This window comes from Nannospalax galili, unplaced genomic scaffold (assembly GCF_000622305.1).
Source record: "Nannospalax galili isolate Female #2095 unplaced genomic scaffold, S.galili_v1.0 scaffold1229, whole genome shotgun sequence".
NCBI lineage: Eukaryota > Metazoa > Chordata > Mammalia > Rodentia > Spalacidae > Nannospalax > Nannospalax galili.
The window spans coordinates 357,475-359,288 of NW_008359121.1; the positions used below are offsets into that span (position 1 = coordinate 357,475).

Here is a 1,814-nt window from a genome sequence, read left to right on the forward strand (position 1 = left end):
TCTGTTTAATTTGTTAATTACGTACTAACAAGTCTTATCCGTGCTTTTAATTTTTATTATTTCTTTTCAGTTAACATGATTTTATTTTTGTGTTCATCATTGTGCTAGGCTAAGAGCGATAAAAATACAGAATTATTTTTAGGTTTGGTCTGAGCATTTTGCCTTATAGCTCAGAGCTTAAAGCCAGTGTTTTATTTAAATAGCTAATATCTTTAAGGAGATGGTACAATTAATACAGATACTACATGAAACTTTGTAAGTAATCATACAGCTCAAGAACATTCTTTGAATGTTGAATATTGCTTTAATGAATAAGGAAGAACCCTTGAAGATGAGAGAGCAATAGTAAGTGAAGGATGAGGTGCACTTCTGTTTTCATCTGGGTTTAATAGCCGGATTAAAGTTCAGCTCCTTGTAGGATGGTTAATAAGTATAGATGTTTGAGTACCCAGAAAGTACTACTAATTACATAAATGATAGTGAAGTGTGTGGTGGTGTCTTTGTTTTTGTATATTTAAAGAACTTACATGAAAGCTGGGGAGAAGTTAGGACTTTAACAACCTTGAATTGAATTGGTTCTCAAGCAATGGTTCCTTCCTTAAAATATAATATTTATATATTTTTTTACATTTTATGTGTATGCGTGTATTACCTGCATGTACGTAATTGCACTCGTGCAGTGCCCATCGAGGTCAGAAGAGGTTGTTGTGTCCCCTGGAACTGGAGTTACAGGTGGTTGGTTGTTTGCAGCCATTTGGGCCCTGGGAAACAAACCCAGGTCTTCTACAGGAACAGCCAGTGCTCTTAACTACTGAGCCATCTCTTCAGCCCCAATGGTCCCTAACTTGTGATGGTTTGACTTTTTGAATTTGTAGTTGTGTGAGTTTGATAGTTGACATTCTGTAGAAGCTACATCAGATTTTTAATTTTGATGTTTTCCCAAACTCGTAGGTGATAGGAAGTATTAATCTTGAGATGCTGGGCAGGGCAGCTCTCTGTCTGTCACACATTCAGGAGCGTAGATAAATATGCTTCACATTCTGCTTTGTTGCTAAACCATGTTTGGTAGGTTGAATGTAATAAATGCCTTTTTGACAAAGTATTTTCAAGTTAACCTTTGGATTCACAGGAATGAAACACTGTAAAGGAGTTACTTAGATTTTTTTTTTTTTTTTGAGAAAGAGCCAAACATTGAAGGAGCTCTCTATAAAGAATTATACCTTACTAATGGAAGTGATTCTTTAGAATTTATGCATGTCAACTCACAGTTAACATTGATTCACTACTGAAGTAGTATAACATCCTTAAAGGGTTCTACAAAAGAATATAATTTATACTTTTTTTGTATTTAGGCGTGAATTACCCTTCACTAAGTCAGCTCATCTGACCAATCCTTGGAATGAACATAAGCCAGTAAAGATTGGACGTGATGGACAGGCTTGTTTAATTTTTAGGCACATATTTAAATCAACTGTTTTAGAGACCTTTATTAAAGGATGTTTTAAAATAGTTTCTGAAAGATATGGCAACTATTTTGGGGAATTCCTGTTTTCTGTAATTATGCCTGACTAGTAGGTATCTACTAATGTTGATTTCTAGTTAAATGGTACTGTCATTGATAAAACTAAATGGAAAGTGGTAAAAGAGTAGCCCACTTTTTGTAGGTTCTCATTGTCTCAGAAATTCTGTAATTTATAATTTAAAACACGTACAGGTTTTAAAGTCTGCATGTTAAATTGAAAGTATGTAGTGTGTTAAGATAAACTCAAACCCTTGATGCTTACAGTTCCCATACTTAATTTGAAACCAAACTA

General features: G+C 34.2%; 1 protein-coding gene across 1 annotated transcript in view; it reads left to right on the forward strand.

The window, feature by feature from the left end:
• The window catches only part of LOC103725535 (YTH domain-containing protein 1-like), a gene marked incomplete at its 5' end in the record, with an annotated part of 10,791 nt that extends 9,219 nt beyond the window's left edge, over positions 1-1,572 (forward strand). The window contains one exon of the mRNA XM_008822830.1: positions 1,353-1,572. Within this exon, the coding sequence (XP_008821052.1) occupies positions 1,353-1,572 (220 nt within the window). The remainder of the gene's footprint in view (positions 1-1,352) is intronic.
• Positions 1,573-1,814: the final 242 nt, after the last annotated feature.